Below are 19811 nucleotides of genomic sequence, written 5' to 3'. Positions count from 1 at the left end.
AAGGATGTCTGGGAGCAAGCATTTGACTGTACATTCCCCAACCCCAGTGTGCCTTTGGATAGTAATGAACATTGTACTGGGGATGAGAGACTGAAGAGCCTTCCGGGGGCACTGTTTGAAATGGGCATGACTGGCTACAGCTACAGTATCTACAATGCTGTCTGTGTTGTGGCTCATGCTTTGCATGCCATTGTCTCAACTACAATGAAGCAGAAGACTTTAATGGCAGATGGAAAGTTGGATCTTCAAGACTGGCAACCTCTGAAGGTAATATATTGAAATCAAATTCTTCTTAATTCAGTGGGTTGAATATTCCAAGGAGGGATTGTATCAACAAGTACCTGACGAAATGGCATTATACATTTATTTAATGAGAAATTTAGAATCATTTAGTCATAGAATTCTAGAGATGGAAGGTCCCCAAGGCCCATCTAGTCCAATCCCAGCAATGTAGGAATGTATGTGGTTTATGTTTACATCATCTCATGGCAAGGCAGCAAGCCAAACCTGAGTTCTGCTGGGATGAGGGTTTATTGGAATCCTTAGCTCTCAGGCTGATCCATATGATGTTTCCCATCCCAGCAATACTGAAGACACTCTGATTATGTCTTCCATCCCAGGTTAACTGTGTTTCAGCTGACTGAGCCAAGGATTTGAAAGGTTACAAAGAGGTGTGTGTGGAGAGGGCAGGGTGAAAATTACTCCAATTCTAAAACCTTTTCAGCTCATTCACAGGAGCCAGAGACCCAGACGAACCCATTCCGGAGCAAAGGGGTCATATAAGCCAAACTCTGTATTAAAGGCCTTTTGCCCTCACCTAGGCTTGTATCTTTTGAAATACAGTCAAACCTTGTTTGTCGAATGCAATCCATTCCAGAAACCTTCCACAACCGAGGCGCGGCTTCTGATTGGTTGCATGAGCTACTAACACTCAAGCAGAAGGTGTGTCAAAGGTTTGGTTACTAAAAAAGATTCGAAAACCAGAGCATTTACTTCCAGGTTTTCAGCATTCGGGAACCAAAATGTAAGATAATGGAGGTGTTTGGGAACCGTAGTTTGATTATAGTTATAAAAGAGGGACTTTTCAAATCACAGCATTTTGCTTCAATTGTTTATCAATTTTTACCCCCTTTATGTCTTGTTATTTTTCAATTAGCTGCAACCTTTTCTTTGCGGCATTATATTTAATAACTCTGCAGGAGAAACAGTGAGTTTCAATGGGAAAAAGGAAATGGAAGGTGTATTTGACATCATGAACATAGTCACATTCCCAAACAAGTCCTTCCTTCGAGTGAAAGTGGGACAAGTGGACAATGCTGCTTTGGAAGCAAGAAGATTCATCATTCATGAGGACAAGATTAAATGGCACAAGGGTTTTAACCAGGTATGGGTCCTGGATTGTGATTGTGGGCCCTGCAGGCTCTGTCCCACTGGAAAAATGCCAGAGCTCATCTGAATAACAAAATGGTTGAAATGCAATGTTCAATCCTCTGCATCTCCAAGTAGGCTTTGAAAATGACACTGGTCTGTAAAAAACAAAAACCCCCAAAACAGCCAGATGGACCAATGATCAATTGTCCTATCCATCTTTTTAGGGATGCATCCTCTACTTTTACAGCACAAGTTTATACGTAAAATTTCTAAGATGAGTCTTTCAAGTTCATGAGCAAAAAAGAAAACCAAGAAATTAAATATATATATTTTATTATTATTATTATTTTGTGGGGAGGAATGGAGACTTTCTCCCACCTGAATTTTCTTTCCTCCTGATGGATAGGTGGTGCCTATTTCTGTGTGTAATGACTGCTGCTCCCCTGGTCATCAGAAGAAAAGGAAGGAAGGGGAGAAATTTTGCTGCTATGATTGTGCTCCATGTCCAGAAGGGAAGATTTCAGACCAGAATGGTTTGTGACATAGAATTCATGTTTTATTTTCATTGCCTAGGATTGGGATGGTTTGCTTCTTTAGATCTAATTGCTATCTTTAATTACCATGCTGCCTGGAATGTTTCTCTGTTGACTTCCAATATCTTCCCAGGGACATTTTGAAAAATGAGGAAGCCTCATGCAATACATTTTATATGGATTTGAGTGTGAGCTCTAAACTAGACAAAATGATCTACGGTAGTTGTACACCGTTGGCCATTAAAATGGCTAAAACAAAACTATCAAAAAGTCCGTAGAGAAATGTTAACACTCCTGATGATGGTCATGGAGAGTTTGACAAATTTCTGCTTTTAAGAGATGAAATCAACATTTGATTACACGTAGTAGATGCTGGGTCTGACAGGTCAGTTTCTCCTTAGTGCTCTCTGCCACACATGACAGATGCGAAAAAATGTAGGGGCACCCCTCAAATGGACAACCAGATACACAGTTCTAGATAGGAAACAGTGAAGTGAAGATGTGCCAGGAATACGTCTGGCCAAACTGCACAGGACATCACAAATTCAAAATTATACCTTTTATTCCCAGGAAAATGAATTTCAATGGGATTGTTTTATTAATTATTACATTTCCCCTTTCTTCCTGATGCCATTTGGGTTTTTTTTATATATATAAATATTTATTGAGATTTTTAAATACAGAAATGCGAAAATGATAAACAATATAACATGTATCATAACATCTTTTCATAACATCTTTGGACTCCCTCACGTCTCTCGCTCCCACTTGCATCATTGTAAAAATTTTTCCAGCAATTTATCAACTTGTTTTCATTCTTAAATCTCATTATTTAATTTAGTCTAATAATTCTCCAAAAAAAAAAAAAATACTTTCCTCAATCTCCTTTATCATCCAGATTACATCTAATTTAGTGGTGCTCAATTATTTATGATCTAGCATCCTCCTTAACATTCAACCAAATTACAGTATTTTTGTAAATAAATCTTAAATTTCTTCCAATCTTCTTCAGCTCTCTCCTCTCCCAGGTCTCGGATTCTGCCGGTCATCTCAGCCAATTCCATATAGTCTATCAGTTGCATCTGCCATTCTTCCAGTGTGGGTAGATCTTGGGTTTTCCAATGCTTAGCGATGAGTATCCTTGCTGCCGTTGTTGCATACAGGAAAAAAGTTCTGTCCTTCTTTATCACCCTCTGGCCGACAATACCCAGGAGGAAGGCCTCTGGTTTCTTGGGGAAAGTATACTTAAATACCTTTTTCAACTCATTATATATCATTTCCCAGAAGGCCTTCACTCTAGGGCACGTCCACCACAGGTGAAAGAATGTTCCTTCATTTCCTTTACATTTCCAGCATTTATTATCAGACAAATGGTATATTTTGGCCAGTTTAACTGGGGTCATGTACCATCTATATATCATTTTCATTACATTTTCCTTCAAAGCATTCCATGCAGTGAAGTTCAACCCAGTGGTCCACAACCTTTCCCAGTCCTCAAACATAATGTTATACCCAATATCCTGTGCCCACTTTATCATAGCCGATTTAACCATTTCATCTTGTGTGTTCCATTTTAACAGCAAGTTATACATTCTTGAAAGTACCTTGGTCTTAGGTTCTAACAGTTCTGTTTCCAATTTCGATTTCTCCACCTGGAACTCTAACTTTTTGTCATTTTTAAAGACTTCTTTAATCTGAGCGTAGTGTAACCAGTCTCGCACTTTATCCTTCATTTTCTCCAAACTCTGCAATTTCCAATTGTCTCCATCTTTTTCTAGTATTTCCCCATATTTTGGCCATTTGGCCTCCATATTGGGTCTTTTTCGGGCCTTAGCTTCCAGAGGTGATAGCCACCTTGGAGTTTTATTTTCCAATAAGTCTTTATATTTTGTCCAGACATTAAACACTGCTTTTCTGACAATATGGTTCTTAAAGGCCTTATTGATCTTAACCTTGTCATACCATAAGTATGCATGCCAACCAAAAGCATTGTTGAAACCTTCCAGATCCAGTACGTCAGTGTCTTCGAGAAGTAGCCAGTCTTTTAGCCAGCAGAAAGCTGCGGCCTCATAGTACAACTTTAGGTCTGGCAGGGCAAAGCCCCCTCTTTCTTTCGCATCAGTTAGTATCTTAAACTTAATTCTGGGCTTTTTGCCCTGCCAGACAAACTTAGATATATCTCTCTGCCACTTCCCGAAGCACTCCGTCTTGTCCACAATCTGTAGTGTTTGGAACAAAAACAACATTTTTGGCAATACATTCATCTTGATGGCAGCAATTCGGCCTAACAAAGAAAGTTTCAATTTTGTCCAACTATCTAAATCTCTCTTAATTTCTGACCAACATTTTTCATAATTGTCCTTAAATAGATTCAGATTTTTTGCTGTTATGTTTACCCCTAGGTACTTTACTTTTTTAACCACATTTAATTCTGTCTCTCTCTGAAACCGTTCTGACTCTGTATCTGTCAGATTTTTTCCCAATACCTTGGTTTTCTGTTTGTTTAATTTAAATCCCGCCACCCGACCAAAGTCTTGAATCAATTGTAGTACTCTTTTCGTACTAGATTCTGGCTCCTGCAAGGTCAAAACCAGGTCATCTGCAAAAGCTTTAAGTTTATATTGTTTCACTCCGACCTGAATTCCTTCCACCAACCGGTCCCCTCTAATCATATTTAAGAGCACCTCCAGAACCGAAATAAATAGCAGAGGGGAAATAGGGCAGCCTTGTCGTGTTCCTTTTTCAATCTTAAACTCTTCTGTAACCACATTGTTAACTATCAGTTTAGCCTTTTGCTCTGAATATATTGCATCAATCCCATTCTCAAAACCCCGTCCCACTCCCATTTCTTTTAAATTTCCCTTCATAAATTTCCAGGAAATATTATCAAAGGCCTTCTCCGCATCTATAAAAATTAACACTGCTTTTGTATTTATGTCTGTTTGCAAAAGTTCCAAAATGTCAATAATGTTCCTTGTATTAGCAAACAGGTGTCTACCTGGGAGAAAGCCTGCCTGGTCCTTGTGAATTACTTCATTTAATACTTTTTAAAATCTACTTGCCAAAATGTCTGCAAATATTTTGTAATCCACGTTTAAAAGAGAGATGGGACGATAGTTCTTAAGTTGTGTCTTTTCAGCTTCCGATTTTGGTATCAATGTGATAAAAGCTTCCTTCCACGATTCCGACGCCCTCTTCCCCTCCATAATTTCGTTGCTAACCTCCATCAGTGGTTGTATCAGATAGTTTTTTAATGTCTTATAATACTTGGAGGTCAGCCCATCTGGCCCTGGGGATTTGCCCAATTGCATGTTCTGAATGGCTTGTTCAATCTCTTGTCGTGTTATTTTGCAATTCAGGATTGATCTATTTTCTTGTGACAATTTAGATAGACCATTTTTTTCCAAAAATTGTTTAATCTCAACCTCATCTTGTGGCCCTTGAGTATATAATTTTTTGAAATATCTCTGGAAGCACTTTCTAATATCCACAGGGTTCTGAATATTTCTTCCTTCAATCTCTAAATTTGTAACTGTATTTAGTTTTTGTCTCTTCTTCAGTTGCCAAGCTAGCAATTTTCCACATTTATTCGCCGATTCAAAAGTTTTTTGTTTCATTAATTTAATCTTCCACTCTACTTCCTGGTTTATCAATTTAGAGTATTGTGCTTGATAAAGTTTAATTTCTCTCAGAATCGGCTGTGACTTCGGGTTTGATCTTAGCTTCTTCTCTAGTTCTTTAATTTTCTCTAAGATCTTATCTTTCCTCTCATTTTGTGTCCTTTTCTTTACAGCATTCTGTTGTATCAAAAACCCCTCATCACAGCCTTGCTTGCGTCCCAGATAATTCTTTTTTCCACCGTAGTGTTCATATTTATCTCAAAGTAATCCTTCAAAGCTTTTTGGGCCTTCTTAATAATCTCCTGATCTCTAAACAAATTGTCATTCATTTTCCATCTAAAGGAGCCGGTTGGTAGTAGTGTCATGTCCATCTTTACTGCATTATGGTCGGAGCAGGTCTTTGGGTAGATTTCCACCTTTCTGGCCTTAGGTACCAGACCTCTAGATATCCATATTTGGTCGATTCTTGTCCAGGTCAGCTGGGCTTCAGAGAAAAATGTTCCCTCTCTTCCCAAGGGGTTCTTTGTTCTCCAAATGTCAATCAGATCCATATTGTCTGTCATTTCAAAAAAAGTCTTTGGTAGTCTGCCGTCTTTTGTGACATTTTGACTTTGTGATTTATCCATGTTAGTTGATACGACCCCATTCATATCTCCCATCATGATGATGTTGTTATAGTCCAGAAAATCTAGCATAGTCTCATGCAACTTCTTGTAAAATTCCGATTTCCCCTCATTTGGTGCATAGATTCCTAATATCAAAAGCTTCTCTCCTTGGTGCTGTATCTCAATTGCCAAAATTCTTCCATGTTCATCTTTAAATAAAAATTTAGGTGACAGGCTCTCTTTTGCATATATCACCACACCTCTCTTCTTTACTCTGTCCGAAGATATGAATTCTTGGCCCAGTCTTTTATTTATTAACACTTTTCTATGGAGCCTGGTCACATGTGTTTCTTGTAAGCAAATAATGTCCAATTGTTCTTTTTTTAATATGTGAAATATTTTCCTCCTCTTTTCCGGAATGTTGCAGCCATTTATATTCCAGCTCAAAAGTTGCAGAGACATCCTGAAATAATCTAGTTATTTTTCCAGGGGTGGTATCTTGTTCGCTAAGTCTTCAGATTCCAAGGGTGCTGGTACCGCCGGTGCTCCAGGCCCAAAAGGTAGTTCAATTCCTTTTTGAAGGTCCTCTCCGTATGTGGTCAAAAATTTGTCTCTATCTTCCAGTGTTCTAATTTTAACCTTCTTCCCTCTGAAGGTGAAAGATAATCCTTGGGGGAATTCCCACCTAAAGATAATTGAATTGCTCCTAAGCAGTTTAACCAATTCAAGGTAGGCGGATCTAAGGTCCAACAGTTGTTTAGGGATATCTTTATAAAACTCAATTCTTCTATCCAAAATGTCCAGTGACTTTCCGTAATATAAGCCCAAAATCTTATCCCTTTCCTCCTTTGATCTCAATATTATCAAACAGTCTCTGGGCTTTTCTTTCTTTACAAGTCTTCCAAGCCTGAAAGCAGACACAATTTTAAAGTCCTTTTCCTCTAAATTCCAGAACTTGGAAAATTCTTTAGTCAGAAACTCAGCTAGATTACCTTCTTCCACTTCTGGTATCGACCTTATCCTTAAATTACTCTCCCGGTTCCGCAGTTCTATCATCGATAGATAAGTCTGATGTTCACCTACTTGTTTGCAGATTGGTCTTACCTCTTGTTCAAAATTTTCTAATTTTTTACTAGTGTCCTCAGCCAGTTTCCAATTTTCTAACGTGGCCTCCGTCAACTGCCCAATTGCCTGTGCGTTCTGTGATACTTGTCCAGTTAATCTATTTAGACTTTCTGTATTTTGTTCAATTTTGGCTGTTTGTTCATCGACTTTCTTGTCCAGAGATTCCCCTCTCTTGTCCAAAGATTCCAATTTTTCATAGATTTTCTCTAGAATAGAAGCAGTTGCTCCTGAGGCCATATCTTCCAATTGTAACTGTTCAGTTTCTCCCTCTCCTGCCCTTGGCAGAGCAGCAGCTTCTTCCTCTGAAGCCAAAGTGGGTACAGATGATCTACGTGCCTGCGAGACTGAGGTTAAAGTTGTCAAAGTTGCTTGTCTAGTTCTTCCCCTCCTTCTTGTGCCACTCATTCCAAGGTTATCTAAAAGTCAAGGTCAAGCTGAGTTGTTCCCATGAGAAAGCAGCGGCCCAGAGAAAAACAAAACAGGAGGTCGGGGAAAAGGAAAGTAAAGTAATGTCACTGCTGTAAATCCCAAATCCTCTAGGGGGAGCTTGAAATGTCTCAAGGGAAGAATCCAATTCTAATAAATTTACTAGAATCAAATTTAATGTCCAAGGACCTTCAATAGCAAATTTTAAGCAGAGTTGGTATTAACAGCCACGTTGTATCAAACAGTGCATACTGGTACTTCAATTGATGTTTCAAAGTAGCAAGTCCAAACCCTCAGATTGTTGCAAGTTCTAATACACAATAGCCAGATCCGCAGAACTGACAGCTCAAGTTGCACAGGCAGCTCCAGCACCTGGGTTTCTCATCCAAATTGTAATTCCAATAGAAGAAAGGTATCACAGTACAAATGAAAGTCAGATAGTCAAATACTTAAAGTCCTTATTTTGTTTAAGAAAAAGTTCACTGGGTGCTCAAATCAATTAGGCTGAAGATTCTTTTAAAGCCTCCACTCCTCCAGCTCTTTGCTTTGAAATTCAGTGACAGCGGAAGACGGACTTCCTGTTTTGCGTCGCTCCGCTTTCAGCCAAATTCAATAATTTAGTCTCAAATTATTTAAAGTCCTTCTTTACTCACGGGTTGTTGCTTTCCCGAGTCCAAAAATTCCAGGAAAAAGGTCAGCGCTCACCGGCAGCAGCAGCGCGGCTTAACTCCGTAGATTGCGAAACGACTCACAGCGCCGCTACCCCCTCCACGTTCCGGAGCCCCTTACGGGGTTCCTTCAGCGTTTCGGGAGCTGCTTCTGACGCCCGCCGAGTCTCAAGACCACAGGCTCTTGCTGCCTGTGGGTTTCCGATGTGGGTCTCCGCTTCGCCGTAGCGGACGACCCAGTTTCTACGGAGCTTCCCCCTCACTAAAGGAAGAGGACCGCCCTTGCCGTTCGCGCCGCCTCCGGAAGTCCCTTCCTGATGCCATTTGGGATCTGCTTCAGGTGCCTAAATATCTTGGGCCAACCCTGAAATAAACAATAAACCCCATACACATATTAAAGCCAAGAGGAAAGAGAAATACATTGGGAATATTCCACCCACTTCTAAAAGGCCACATATGGTTAAAAGCCAAAAGGCTTCTTTGTCAAAGTAAACATATCCCTTGCGCCTAAAGATAAATAATGATATTCCGACAGGAGCCTCCCCAGGGAGAGCATTCCACAAATGGGCAGCCATCACACCAAAGGTCAATTTTGGGGATTGCCATTCTCAGGATCTCTTGTTGAGGGGGTAGGAGAAGAGCCTCAGATGGCAATAGGAAATTCTGGTACAGTTCATATGGGGAGAGGCAGTCCTGGGAGGATTTCATCCTGGGGCATTTTAAGGCCTTATATGTCAAAACCAGAACTTTGCCCAAAAACTAATGGGCACCTAGTATAGTCAGGGCAGAGTGAGTTTCATGTTCACACTGTCTTGCCTAGAACAGCAACATGGCCACAGAATTCTGCCCAAGCTGAAGTTTCTAAACCATCTTCAGAGGTGGCCCATCTATAACCCATTGCAGTTATCTAACCTATATATAACCAAAGGAAAGATGACAGAAGTTAGGCTATCCCTGTCCAGAAAAAGGCAGCTTTGGTGACAGCCAAAACTGAGGATGCAACCGCCAAATAATCTAGGGAACCTCATTCTTATCTGGATTGTGCTTCAGTTTATAAGTAAAATCATGAAAATAACTATCCACTGTCTCTGCATCCAGACAAAATAGGTGCAGATGTTGTAATAGCTGCTACACAGTATCACATAACATGCGCTAGAATAATTGTTATACAGAAAGCCCACAACTTACCCAGGAGTTACAATTCCGGGATCACACCTAAAGCCCAAGTTGTGTATAGTAAAAAATACTGGATTCAGTGGCAGGTGGGATTGGCCAAGTCTTTTTTCCCAGGCACAAGTTCCCTTTGCTCTATTTATTTTTCATTTGCTTGCCAATTGTGTAAAGTGCACAAAGATCAAATGTGTGTAAGTTGTGGGCTAATTAAAGTGCACTTTCATTTTACAACAGTGCATTAAGAATGTCCAGGTTGAAATCCCAAAACAGTCATAAGGGAGGCAAAAGAAGCAAATAAATTTTGTTTAGTATTTGACTTGTTTCTGTTTTTCAGATATGGATGACTGTTTCAGATGCCCAGAAGACCAATATCCAAACAGGAACAAACATGGATGCATCTCCAAAACAATGAGCTTTCTTTCTTATGAAGAACCCTTAGGGATCAGCTTAGCCTCAATTGCTCTTTCTTTCTCCATTGTCACAACTTTAGTGTTACTAGCTTTTGTGAAGCACAGAGATACACCCATTGTCAAAGCCAACAACCGAGATCTCACCTACACTCTCCTCATCTCTCTTCTGCTCTGCTTTCAATCTTCTTTGCTATTCCTTGGCAAACCAGGGAAAATGGTCTGCTTCCTCAGACAACCTACTTTTGGCATCATCTTCTCCATGGCTGTTTCTTGTGTGCTGGCCAAAACCATTACCGTAGTTGTAGCTTTCATGGCCACCAAGCCAGGGTCCAGCCTGAGGAAGTGGGTGGGGAAAAGACTAGCCATCTCCATTGTCCTTTCCTGCTCTTTGACTCAAGCAAGTCTGTGTACTCTCTGGTTGGCAACTTCTCCCCCATTCCCAGATTTAGACATGCACTCACAAATGAAAGAAATCACTGTGCAATGTAATGAAGGGTCCGTGACCTTGTTTTCCTGTGTCCTGGGCTACATGGGCCTCCTGGCTTTCTTCAGCTTCCTCTCAGCATTCCTGGCCCACAAATTACCTGACAGTTTCAATGAAGCCAAGTTCATTACCTTCAGCATGTTGCTCTTTTGCAGTGTTTGGTTGTGTTTTGTCCCAACCTACCTGAGCACCAAAGGGAAGTACATGGTGATGGTGGAGATCTTCTCCATCTTGGCCTCCAGTGCTGGCTTACTGGGCTGCATCTTTGCCCCAAAATGCTATATTATCATGCTGAGGCCAGAGCTGAACAACAGAGAGCAACTAATAAGAATAAAGAATTAAGGCATCTCTTTGATTTGCCATCATTTTATTGTTAAAAAGGAAGGGTAAGGTTTATGCATAATTCATTTATACTATTTACAAAAGTTCATTTAAAATTATTTACGTGTTGACTTCTTGGAGGAAATTTTGCTGGTTAACACTCCCGTTGCCAGCTAAGACTTAAATCTTTGTTAGTACACTCTCCCTTGTGTGATAGGGAGATTAACCTCACATGCTCTGAAGAAAGCAGTTCTTTAAACCGAGTATGAGAACTTTCTGGAGGTAGATAAAGTTTTGGAGAGAGAATCTGCTATTGTGCCCAGATACTGCACAATATCCTTGAAGGTTAGCTCTCAGGACCTCAAATCAGCAAAGCCTCTCTTCATTTAACAATATTTGATATTGGGATATTTTGAGATTATAACTTGGATGACCCTTTGTGCCAATTAATTTTCACCTGGAATGTTATTTGACTGCTGTCATAAAAAGAGACATTAGTTAGAATATCTAACAGACTGTAAAATAATACCAAAGACATACCTATTTATTTCAGATTCAGAAAGATTAAAAATGGATAAGGATGCTCTGGTGATTAAGAATTATCATTTTTTTCTTACTTTTAACCCCCCTTCCTTTCTGTGAGTACTGGCTTCTTTCTTAAAGAGACAGACACAAGACTTCAAGGCAGAGACTGTTAAGGTGGAGAGAAATACAATCCAATATGGCAAAGATATTGTTGAATACCCCACTGATTGTTGGTATTGTGTGGTATCTATTGGGTGAGCAATTGAAAGAGTTCATAGTTGAGAAGGATAAAATGATGAACAAAAATTGATCAGAGAAAAATCAGACCAAAGAATACACAGGTTCTTTGGGGGGGAGAATACTGATCAAGGTCTGCCTGAACAGAAAAGGAGAATGGTTGCAGGTGATGGAATGGACAAGACCTTCACAAAGGTGCCTGGAGGTGTGAACCAGACAAATGAGGGAGTTGTTATGCTGAAGGAGCGGAATGAATCCATTGACAGAGATAGCAAGAAACTTCATGAGATGACAGAGATAGAGTTGAGAGAAAGGATCCTGTGTACAAGTTGGAATGAATTTAGAGGGGATAGTCACCAAGCCTCCGGCCTTTTGGAAACAGAGTGAAAGAAGAGGAATTTAAATTAGGATGTGAAATCATGGCAAACTGGAAATGGGAATGGAAGATATGGAGCTGCATAACACAGTGATTAGTAGCCTACATAAAGGGGAAATTCTCTTTTATGTATTGTGGATCCAAGCCGTATATGGCTTTTTACACCAATACTAGCACATTGACCTCATTTGCAGGCAGTTCAGTTCTTTCATCTGCAGTGGTATAACATGATGGTGAAACTTTGCTCCAGTGAGCACCGCAGTTTGCGCTAGCTGCGCATTCCAAGCCAGCCTCAGGGGCAGTCTCACAAAAGGTGCACTGCATCCGTAATACAATTTGGAGGTTACCCATGCAAGCAAAACACCATCTGGAAGTTTTAACAGTCTGAATAATCAATTGATTAATTCTCCTCTTTTTGATGATGCATCTGGTGTGTGGGTGTGTTGTGCTTTGCGGGAGGAGGATCCCCTAGACTATTAGTGTATCAAATCAAATCAAAGTTTATTAAACGGTCACAGACCAGATTAACTCGTACAGCTAGTCAGCAAAAGATAACACCAGAAGAACAAAGGACAATTTCAATACAGATTAGGTCATAACAACAATTTAAAATTAGACAGCATAAATAAAATTAAATATTTGCCTTCACCTGCATATTGACATTGGAAAGCTCTTGTTTCCTGCGCCTAATAGCAGCTACACAGAATTTGGCAACATTGATCGTAATTTCAGGGACCTTATCTTCTACCAAGGCTCTCATACATAGGGGTTCTGGTTTATTTTTAAGCTTTTGTAGAACTGGGGCAATAAAGGTCAGACGTAAGTCCTCGTAATAACTACAGTGCAGCAATACATGCAGACTTGTTTCCACTTCCGATGAGCCACATGGGCAAACACGTGACTCATATGGTTTGCCCTCATATCTGCCTAACAACAGGGCAGAGGGCAGAACGTTGAATCTGGCCAGGGTAAAGGAGTGTCTGTACTTAGGTATTTGTAAATCAGCCAGATAATTTGCGGGTGAGAACCCTCTCCCAAAGTCTCTAATTGTGGCATGTTTATCCATTTTGCCCATATGACATTGCAGCTCTATGTCCCTAATGCGTTGGAGCACTTGACTTCTGGCACTCTCATATCCTGCCGCTATTAAGATCTGCGGGGAGAATCCCAAGCTTCTTATCTTTTCAAACAGGGAAGCTTTCCAGGTAGAATGAAAGGTGTCTAAGAGTGTTAAGGGAGCCAAACCGGCCGGGGAAAAAATAAGTTTTAACCAGTAGTGTATCTTTAGAATCCACAGCCGTGCGTTAACGGGTGGTTGTCCAACTTCTAAGCGGACAGCTATATTAGATACACAAGGGGGGATCCCCAATAAACACCGATAGAATTTTGTTTGAAATGCCTCCATAGGCGCAAAATTTTTAAAACTGCAGACCTGGGATCCATAAGTGAGTTGTGGGAGTATTTTTGCAGCAAAAACCTGGGAGGCCGCCGGAACGTATTTTCCCCCTTTCCCATGAAAGAATCTTGTAAGGGCTTTACTGGCCCTTCCTGCGTTGGCAATGGCGTTTTTCATCTGTTGGTGCCACGAGACCCTTTCCTGAAAAGTTATTCCCAGGTATTTGAAAGTTGCTACCTGGTCAATAGGTTGACCATTAATTCTCCATTTGTGTTTCCTTCTTTTTTTTGAGAACACCATAATTTTAGATTTGCTGTAATTTATTGATAGTTGTTCCGCTTGACAATAGTCAGCAAGTGATCTCAAAAGCTTCCTCAAGCCAACACAGGAAAAGGAGAGTAGGACTGCGTCGTCCGCATACAGAAGCACCGGGAGGGGCACACCTGCCAATTTGGGAGGGTGGGCATTTTCTTTCGCCATATTTACTGCTAGAGAGTTGATATAAAAATTAAATAGCGTTGGCGCGAGGACACATCCTTGTTTAACCCCATAGTGCGTTTGAATTTCTTTAGTTAGATGGCCTGACCGATCGCATCTTACCCTCACCCTGGTGTTTTCGTATAGACCACGGATAAGGCGTAATAAGCGTTTATCTATGTTTGTAGCGCCAAGCTTTTCCCAGAGTCTGTCCCTTGGTATTAGATCAAAAGCCGATTTAAAATCGACAAAAGCTGCATATAAAGACCCCCCTTTTCTAGAGTATTTGTCTGCCAGGTGTTGAAGGACAAGGGCCTGGTCTATAGTTGAACGCTTTGCTCTAAAACCAGCTTGAGCTTCTGATAGAATATGCTCTCTTTCCATCCACTCCACCAATTTATCACATAAATGAGCAGCGTACAGTTTGCTAATAACGCTTAATAGACTGATTGGTCTATAGTTAGCTGGCTCAGTTCTGTTTCCTTTCTTAAATATTGGAATGATGATGGCTAAACCCCAGTCCTCGGGGATAATAGCCGCTTGATTTATACTAGTGAACAAGGCGGCTAGCACAGGGGCCCACCATTCAACATTTGCCTTAAGAATTTCTGGTGGGATATTGTCAGCACCCGGGGCTTTCCCTGATTTAAGAGATTGAATAAGGCCAGTAATTTCTTCTGTGGTTACAGGGGGCCATTCCTTGCCAAATTCACTTGAAGCAGGAAGCAGAACTGGGGCCAGTTGATTTGATGAATATAATGAGTGGAAATAGGCCTCCCATGCTCCAGCGGGTATAGAGTATTCGATTTCAATCGGGGAGTCTCTCCAGCTTTTTGCAATTGTTTTCCAAAACGTGGCAGAATCTTTCTTTTGGGAGGCCTCCACTAGGCACTGCCATTCCTTCCTTTGTGCCTGGAGCTTTTTCTTGTTAATCAAAGCTTTATAACTGCGTTTTAACTCAAACCAGTCTAATGGTAGCGAAGGTAGGTTGGCTGATCTATAGTTCCTGTACTTATCCAGCAGGAGGCGTTTCATAGCCATGCATTCTTGGTCAAACCAAGGTTTGGATTTATTAGAGTGTAGAGATTGCCGTGGCGGTTTTTTGTTGCTCAGATAAGGTTGTAGGGACGAAATCAGTTCCTGGAACATGTCTAATCTAGCCTCAGGAGTTGGGGAATTAACGAGGTTCTCCTTTCTAGCAAGAAAAGTATCTGAGTGAAGTCTTTCCGATATTTCATCACTCAATTTGCTGGACCATTTAATACGTGAGTATCTTAGCTCCATGTTTTCGAAACATGGGGCTACAAGTTTATCAGAGCAAAATAAATCTTTTCTTATATCCAGTATTAAACAGAGCGGTAGATGGTCGCTGTCAACCCTCTCCACCACTTTGTATTCCCGTGCTCTGCTCAAGAGGTTAGATGACACCAGGACGTAATCGATAGTGGAGGCTCCCATGTTGGATATAAATGTAAATTCCCCACTGGGTTCTCTGTCGACACGACCATTTAATACAGTCAGATCCAGATTGTTGGAAAAACGTAGAAGACATAGGCCTGCATAGTTGCAGCCCTTGTCTTTTGAGAGCCTAGGGGGAATAAAATGGGCTTCTTCAGAAATGGGAGGTACGTCATGGAAATGGGCATATAACGCCTCGTCTGATTGGCCAATTCTGGCATTTAAATCCCCAGCCAGCAGCACTGCCGCTGCAGGAGTTTGATTCATTAGCTCATCGACATATGATTCTAGCCTATGCCAGATGTTTTTGATAAGCTGCTTGCCTCTTTGGGGAGGGGCATATATATTGATCAATAGAAGTGTGCAATATCTGCATTTCATTAATAATGCCATGGCCACACTACTCAGAGGCTCCAGCTCGATGAAAGATGCTCTCAGCCTTGTGGATATTAGAATGCCTAGCCCACCCTTAACTCGTCCCCCTTTGTTGCTTGGTGAACCTGCGAGCGAAAATGAGGCAAAACCATTTACATCTAAATCCCCTGTTAGCCATGTCTCTTGCAGGAAAACTATATCATGATCTTGAATAAAATTGACAAATGATTGGTCAGTTGCCTTGTTGAGCCAACCAGCAATGTTCCATGATAAAAATTTAAGATTAGCTTTATCACAGTCGAGTCTTTGTCAATTATTAGCTAACGTACTTTTAGGGTTTGTCGCTTTGTGTATCGGTCGCCTATCGTCTTTGTATGGCGGGCTATCCAGCCGCTCTATGATTTCAATAGGTGGATGCAAAGTGCTCACGTTTGTGAACACCAGATCTTTATTATGCATAAATTCCTTCTGTGGATATTCTGTTGCGGCCTGATTTTGGCCCAATTCTGTATCATCTAGGTATCTCATTTTGTCCCATACGTCTGGTGGGGTCACCTTAGGGATATTTCTCCTTCGGGGGGGTGATGGAATGCTCTCCTTGGAGGGTGGCACATTCTCTCTTGGTGGAAAGTTAATCTCCGCTTTAATCTGAAGGTTACATGTTGTGGTCTTTTTTTGGTCCCCCTTAATAACCTCGTTGCCTGAGGCTCTCTCGGCCAGCTTATCTCTTAGCTTGTCTAGTCTTCCCAAGATGTCAGTTTGAATTAATGGTGGGAACATCCAGAATTGGTCAATTAGGATATTTTCTTCCATAGTAAAGGAATCCTCACCTTTGCTCACAAGGCATTGCGGATTCTGTTTGTCAGGCCAGAATTTTGAGAGTTGTTTCCCCTTTCTAGGATTTGCCTGCTTAGTTTTCAAAAGGGGGCCCAAAGGAGCCTTATTTTCAAAGAGCCTAAGTATAGTTATCCGGGCTTTTAAAAAGGCAGGTCTTGACCTAAAAATAAACTTGGCCAGGTTCTGGTCCCTAAAAGTGGTCAGTGCTCTCACTGAGTGACCATCATAATGTAGATATTCCACTGAGGTGATATCATTAGACTTAACCATTCCTGGCAGTATGTCATTTAGGCTAGATACAAAGTTCATTATTCGCTGTTTCCCTGTAAGGAAGCCCTTAGGCTTCGGAAAGTTCGTGAGTACCAATTTTGAGGGGTTTAGGATCAAATTCCAATCTCTTTCCTGACTAGAGGCTTGCCAGGTCTGAAGGGGGGTATCATCTCTACTAAACGCTTCCTCTTCCCCGCTGTTCGATTTGCTAAATGTTTTATTGCCTTCATAGGTAGAGGCCTCTACTTCCGCAGCATCAGGTTTGTTAAATAGTTGGTTATCCAGGGACTGAATTATTACTTCTGCCTTCTCACTTGCTACTGGAGTCAGCCTTGGCAAGTCCTCCGTAGCTGGTTGCTGTGTAACTATCTTTGTTTCTCTCTTTTTACCCTTCTTTTTACTGCCTCGTGTGGTCGATTTATTTGGGGCCGAGGGAAGAAGTTTAAACAGTTTCTGCCAATGTATATTTCGATTACTGCGGGTATACTTGGCTTTCCTTGTTGTTTTGATATTTTTACTTTTCTTCACTTTTACCCCTGGGTTATGTCTTTGCAGATTCTTATTTATTACTGGTTTGTTCGTCCCCACTAGCTCAACTGTTTTATGTTCTTGGGGCATATCACTTAATTTTGTCTCTTTTAATTGAGGTGTCAAGTTTTCTACTAACGTCAGCAGTAGCCCATTTGTTATTGTTAGATAGTTTTTTATGTTGGCTAGATCAGTACTTATTGCTAAGGAATAATCCAAAGGGTGGCCGTCACTCAATTCTGTTTGAGAGTATTTTGAAATAGGTATCTGGTTTTGATGGGTTGATGTAATTTCTTCCGTGGGCAACTGTTCCTTAGTAATAGAGGTATTTCCTTCCTGGAGTTCCTCGGCTAAAGCTAGTTCTTTCGCTAGGCTGTATGGGGAGTTAATATTTCCAGTATCTTGATATATCTCTTTAAAATAGGACGTCCAGTCAAGAACAGTTAGAGAGGGGGGTATTACTTCATCAAGAATTGACTCTTTTTGTGGACTCTTGCCCTCCTCCATCTTAGGAAAGTAATTTGTGATTTTGCTTTGTCTTCGTCTTTTACCAGGGCCCGGGGGGCTAATTGCCGAGTCAGGCAGTATACCCAACTCCTTATATGTTCTTCTAGTGAAAACCATGGTAAAAGTTGTCTTGATATAGAGAGAGGGCAGTTTACCCCAGGTGCGAGTGTCTTAAATTGGGGGGCAAGTGGGGATATCAATCTATATTCCCACCTGCTCTCTGCAGGAGCTTCCTGATGTGCTCATCAACAGCTGCAGTCTATTTCTCTGTTTTGAGTTCTCTGCTTTTAGATCTTGGTGATTGTCCTAAGCCTATAGTTTCACCTCAATCATGCGACCAGCGCTGTTTCGCAAATGCTGCAACCTAGTCGAAATATGATAATAAAACAATGCTGCGAAAGGGGCAGCAATAATAAAACAGCTAAGAACTACATTAGAATTAAAATTGCCTTATTTAGGCAATTTATGTGCCGCTGGAAAAGGATAATAGCGGAGTTTGGCTATAGCTCATGTACAGCTATGATAACCTTGTATTTCGGGCCCTAGCTTAGTCTTTAGAGGCCATCTCCCACCGCCCTATACTGAACGAAGGATATCCAAGAGCCCCAGAAGGGAAACTTTCTGTGGGCTGGTTCACTGATTCCTTCTAAGCAGTCTTTCAGAGTCTTTCTAAGCAGTCTTTCAGAGGCCTACCACATAAGGCAGGGCACAGAACGATATCTTGCTGAAGCCGGTTTTCCAAACCTCCAGAGGATCCTGTCCGATACACTGTTGTAGAGGTATTTTGTAAATTAAAAACTTCCTATAAAAAAAACCTCAGGATGCCTTCACCAAAGGTCTCTGAGAGTATAAATGCTGGTCTCCTCAGAACAGTTTGTTAAAATGAAGAGTCTTTCCAGCTAATGCACTTCCTCTTCAGCTGCGAAGCAGGAATGCTGTCCCCAGCTAGTTCACACAGCCCCCCAGCTGGGCGGGGGTCAATCAATCAGTTCAGTTAACCCCCGAATCTCCAAGCTTTATCTTTCTCTGTGTTCAGCAAAGCTGGGAGACTATGGGCCAGTCTCAGAGCAGGGCTCACAGTCGTGTCTCTCCTTACCCTCCTTCTCCAGGCACCGTTGGTCGGGTAAGCAGTTCAGTTTTGTCTTTAGACCTCTTCTCTCTCTGCTCTCAGTTCAGGCAGCAGCGTTCTCTCCTCTCTGACAACCTTGACCGGGCAGCTGATAAGGAGGGAGGGAGCAGGCTAGGACAAGCTGAAGACAAGCTGGGGCAGGCTGAAACTTGCAGAGCCAGCAGGAATTATAAAAGTACTCAGAGTCTTTAAAATGTTTTCCTTTTGTTAGAAATTGGCATCCGGAGGACAATTAAGATAAGGTTTTAAAAGAATAAAAGTGAGCGCCGGAGAGCGTGACTTGCCTCGGCGCCATCTTGGCTCCCTCCCTATTAGTGTAAAGAAATGTGTTTCCCTGCCTTCTGTAAAACTAGGGTTGCTTGTGTGGCCCTTAGTTCAGGATTTGCTGTTTAGCATCCACAAAGAAAATGGCAGCACTCTGACTTTCCTGAGTATGTTCATTCGCCACAGAAGATTTCAAGCCACTTGCCACTTAGTGGGCCGCTCAGGGTCAGAGGTAACATGGAGTCACATTTTAGAAAACAAACCCACCTGAACTTGTTGGTTACCAAAACTGCTACTCTGAGCTAATACTCTGAAAACAATATTATCTATTCATGCAATTAAACAAATCATTATATTTTGCTCAGTTTGTCAAGGCTCAAGAGACTTTCCAGTAGTCACTTGGAAAAATTCAATAGGAAAGCCTGGAAGTTGTTATAATAAATAATATTGTATTCAGCAGAGTGGTGAGGGTAGAGGCAAAGGCCAGAGAAGACCATGCTCATCTTATTTCTCACGTTTTCCCTTTATTGGCCAGACTTGAAATGGGTGCTGTCAATCTCACCATCTAACTAAACTCCATTTGTAACACTTTGATTCTAAAATGCAACTCACAAATATCTTCTGGAAATTTTTTGCCAGAGCCAGTTATTACCCAATGTAGTCTCTTCTTCTCAAAGGAAATGAGAGCAACAGCAA

General features: G+C 41.2%; 1 protein-coding gene across 1 annotated transcript; it reads left to right on the top strand.

Moving 5' to 3' along the window:
* Window positions 1-222: 222 nt before the first annotated feature.
* On the top strand, window positions 223-10962 carry LOC307200523 (vomeronasal type-2 receptor 116-like; the record flags this gene model as incomplete). Its single annotated transcript, XM_079949063.1, has 5 exons — window positions 223-267; window positions 1200-1384; window positions 1778-1904; window positions 9856-10148; window positions 10954-10962. Exons 2-5 carry the CDS (start codon window positions 1232-1234, stop codon window positions 10960-10962), a joined length of 582 nt encoding a protein of 193 aa, XP_079805189.1. The 5' UTR covers window positions 223-267; window positions 1200-1231.
* Between the last annotated feature and the right edge of the window lie 8849 nt (window positions 10963-19811).

This window comes from Podarcis cretensis (assembly GCF_951804945.1).
Source record: "Podarcis cretensis genome assembly, chromosome: 13".
Classification (NCBI taxonomy): domain Eukaryota; kingdom Metazoa; phylum Chordata; class Lepidosauria; order Squamata; family Lacertidae; genus Podarcis; species Podarcis cretensis.
The sequence above is the reverse complement of the archived record's forward strand: the minus strand, read 5'-3'. Positions and strand labels throughout refer to the sequence as shown.